The sequence below is a fragment of the Diceros bicornis genome, chromosome 5 (assembly GCF_020826845.1).
Source record: "Diceros bicornis minor isolate mBicDic1 chromosome 5, mDicBic1.mat.cur, whole genome shotgun sequence".
Taxonomy (NCBI): Eukaryota; Metazoa; Chordata; class Mammalia; order Perissodactyla; family Rhinocerotidae; genus Diceros; species Diceros bicornis.
The window spans coordinates 30,465,541-30,469,315 of NC_080744.1; the positions used below are offsets into that span (position 1 = coordinate 30,465,541).

General features: G+C 35.4%; 1 protein-coding gene across 1 annotated transcript; it reads right to left on the minus strand.

The window, feature by feature from the left end:
* Nucleotides 1-939, minus strand: LOC131405363 (olfactory receptor 4F3/4F16/4F29-like). The gene has a single exon (XM_058540421.1). It carries the CDS (start codon nucleotides 937-939, stop codon nucleotides 1-3), a length of 939 nt encoding a protein of 312 aa, XP_058396404.1.
* Nucleotides 940-3,775: the final 2,836 nt, after the last annotated feature.

Sequence of the window (3,775 nt, forward strand, 5' to 3'; positions counted from 1 at the left end):
TTATGAGATCCCACTAGAGCCCACAATCCGTTTGCCTAGTCTTCTCATGGCCACTCTCATGTCTTTGTTTTTTAATGTATAGATGGCAGGATTCAAGACAGGGGTGATAGCAAAGTCGACAATGAACAAATGCTTGTCCAGTGATGTTGTAGGGAAAGGCCACACATAGAGAAATATGCATGGCAGAAAAAACAAAATCACCACAGTGATGTGAGCTGACAATGTGACAAATGCTTTGGATAAGTTCCCTGAAGAACGTTTCCAGATAGTGATCAAAATGAAGATATAGGAGATAATCAAAGAGAAGTATGTAACCATAGATATAAATCCACTGTTAGTAATGATTACAAACTCTAGTTTGTAAGTGTCTACACAAGCAAGTTTCATGACCCGAGGAAAATCACAGTAAAAACTATCTACTTTATTAGGGCCACAAAAAGGCAAATTTATGACAAAAACAAACTGAAATACAGCATGGATTATCCCCACTATCCAGGCAGCTACTACAAGGGAAACACACATTTTGGGGCTCATGATGGTCAGGTAATGGAGAGGCTTGCAGATTGCAGTGTACCTGTCATATGCCATGGCTATGAGCAGCACCATCTCAGCTCCACCCATGACATGAATGAAAAATATCTGCATCATGCATTTTGGAAAAGAAATGATGCTGCGATCAGTGAAAAGATCAGAGATCATTTTGGGCACTGTGGTAGAGGAAAGACTTAGATCAAAAAAAGAGAGGTTGGCCAATAGGAAGTACATGGGGGAGTGTAAATGAGAGTCAATAATTACCGTGAACACGATGAGGAGGTTTCCCAGGATAATCCCCACATAGACTGCAGAGAAGAACCAAAAGAGAAAAAGATGCATCTCCCACGAATTTGAAAGTCCAATCAATATAAATTCAGATACAACAGAGTCATTTGCTCCATCCATTGACTCAATCAGTAGAGGAGAAGATGAAGTATTCTGAAGGTAGAAAATAAGGAAGAATTGAGAAATTGGATATTAAACATTAATGTGTTGTTTGCCCATCAATGATTTTGTGGAAAAAAATGTTGCAAGTGCCAAAATGTGAAGTTAGAAAACATACAGAGAGAACATGTGAAAGAAAGATAAATGAATAGGATAAATGAGATAATAAAAAGTTAGCCCAGAGAGACAAAGACAGAAATCATGTGGCAACATGGGAGGTAAGGTGGAGGAATTAGGACCAAAAAGTAACATTCTCCTAACACAGAGCTTCTTTACCATGCTTATCGTGCAATAATTCTGGCTTCTTCCATCTTGTCCATATAGTTTCAACAAAATATCTTCCATGTCATGAATAGTCAGCCATTTTTGGAATGTTCAAACTCTTAATCACATTTGTCTATATATACTCTAGGAGAATGTACTCTCTGATTGTTCTTTTACTTCACACCTGAGGAATCTTCAGTATTAATCACATGTAGAATAGTGACCAGCCAATGAGGGAAGCAGTGTTGAATCTAAGTGGATAGTAGCAAAAATGAAAAGGCTTACTCCTTTGATGGACTTGTGATTGCAACCAGTCACTTGGAGAATTAACATACACTTTAAAATGAAACCCAAAACTCCAAAGAAGAGTGTCAGAAGACTCTGAAAGAGCGTTTTCAATGCTTTGCTAAGGTTCAGAGAGATTTTGTGCCTTGGAGAGCTCTGTTCTAAGATTAATGACTGGCAATTCAAACATGAAACTGAGCAATAATGGTATCTTCACTGAAACAAAACATTTAATCATGATACACTAAGAGCATGGAAAATGTTTAGGGCCCCAGAGAGTCATAAAGATAAAGGTCATGATAGCTTGTCTTCAAGTATTTGAAGCTTAGTTCTGCTAAAATGCTATTTTAAGGTGAGTAAAATTGCTAACAACAACTTTTTCAGAGAAAATATCTGCTATTATCATTACAAATAAGTAGAAAATTTGAAGATGTCCATTTATAACATACATTTAGATTGATTCATTATCTAATCTAAAGGGAAAAAATAGAAGTTCATTTAAAAAAGATAATAAGATATAAAAATATATGCAAAAAGGACAAATTGATGATTCATACCAAAATGAATGTGGCCATTATAAATGATGCAAATTTAGATCGACATGTCACCTATGTTATTAAATGACAACAATTGGTTACAAAGGAGTATGTCTTATGTGATGTGCTCTTTATACATATACACTGCAAAAATATGTAAGTATATACATCAACATCTCAAGAAGATCATTTTTGATAATGACATTTTAGATAGTTTTAATATTAAAAAGATAGACCATCTATATTTTGTGTATTTTTCTATATTGGCCATGTATTTGTGATAAAAATTATGAAAAGGAAATGAAAGGACAGTGAAAGGAGAGAAAAAGGGACATGAAAACAAAAAAGTAGAATACCGTGGGATTTACGGAGGTAGTGGAGTATGCGTATATGTGATAGAAGCAGATAATTATTATGATTTTTGGAGGCAGTAGTTTCATAGTTTTAATAGCCCTGGTTACACTAGTATTTCTTGGTCAGTGAATGACAATTACTAGATGTACTGTGAAGAAAACCTGGGTGATTTATGCCAAATTTTAACCAAAACTGTACATTTCCTTGTTTAGAGAAAAATGAATATATGTGAATGAGTTTTGAGTCAAGGAATGTAAATAATTGGTAACTGGGTGGCATTTTATAGAACCTGCTGTGTCTGTCATTTGGAAGAGGCAAGTCATACACTGAAAACCATGGAAAAAGACTAATATAAGCCATCCTTTTAGCTTGCCAGCTGAATTTTATTCTTCCAAATATTCCCTTATATTTTCTAAACCAGAAAGGACTGACTGAAGAAATCTGTCTAAAGAGAAAAACTAAAAATATGTAGTGAAACCAGACTTACTAGCAACTCTGAATACTACTGTGTTGTGATGACTACTCTGTTTAAAGAGGAACCCATCTTTGGTTTAAGACTCATTAGGAATTGGTTCTAATATTTAATTAGTTAATCCTGAAATACTGAGCTTATGCCTGGAGGGTGAAGGAAAAGTGTATTCAAACCAGTTAAAAAATAGTTATTTTGCTTTCTTAGAAAACATTAAAGAATCAGAAATTCTCTGGAGGCAGAGTCCCATAAGAGTTGGTTGCTATCCCTGTTGGATATTTTGGCTTTAACACTCAGAACATGAGGACCTTTTCAGGTAGGTAATGCAGAAAATCAAATTTCAGATCTTCTGACTTTACTGATTGAAAATTTCCCCTCCTCTTAGTGGCCAAAAACAATTGTGACTGTCCTAAGATTTAAAACACCTAAGATTAGAACAACCAAAGCTGTTCAAAACTCATTTTGCCAATGTCCTATTTACTGATGTACCATATTCACTAATTTTTCTTTTAATCTCTACTCTTAACCACCTTAACTCAGTTATAATAGAGGCCCTTTACAGCACTGATGGACACCAGTTCTATTAAGCCATGTTCTGTCTTATCATTCTTCCTTTAATTCTTGACCCAGTCATTGGCTGATGTCATCAAATACTTTATCAAATATGCCAAGTGAGGGGAACTGACTGACCTTAGAATTCCCTATATGAGAGCAGAGAATCATTTCCATTGGTGTAATCTGTTAGGAGCACGGGTGGGAATGGAAATCTCAAGACATGGACATATTCGGTCACCACATTGGGAAATGTGAAGTCTCATATAAGGTGATGAAGAAAGTGGTGAGAGATACAAGATCCTTGAGATACCAACTCACCAAAGAGAGACATCAT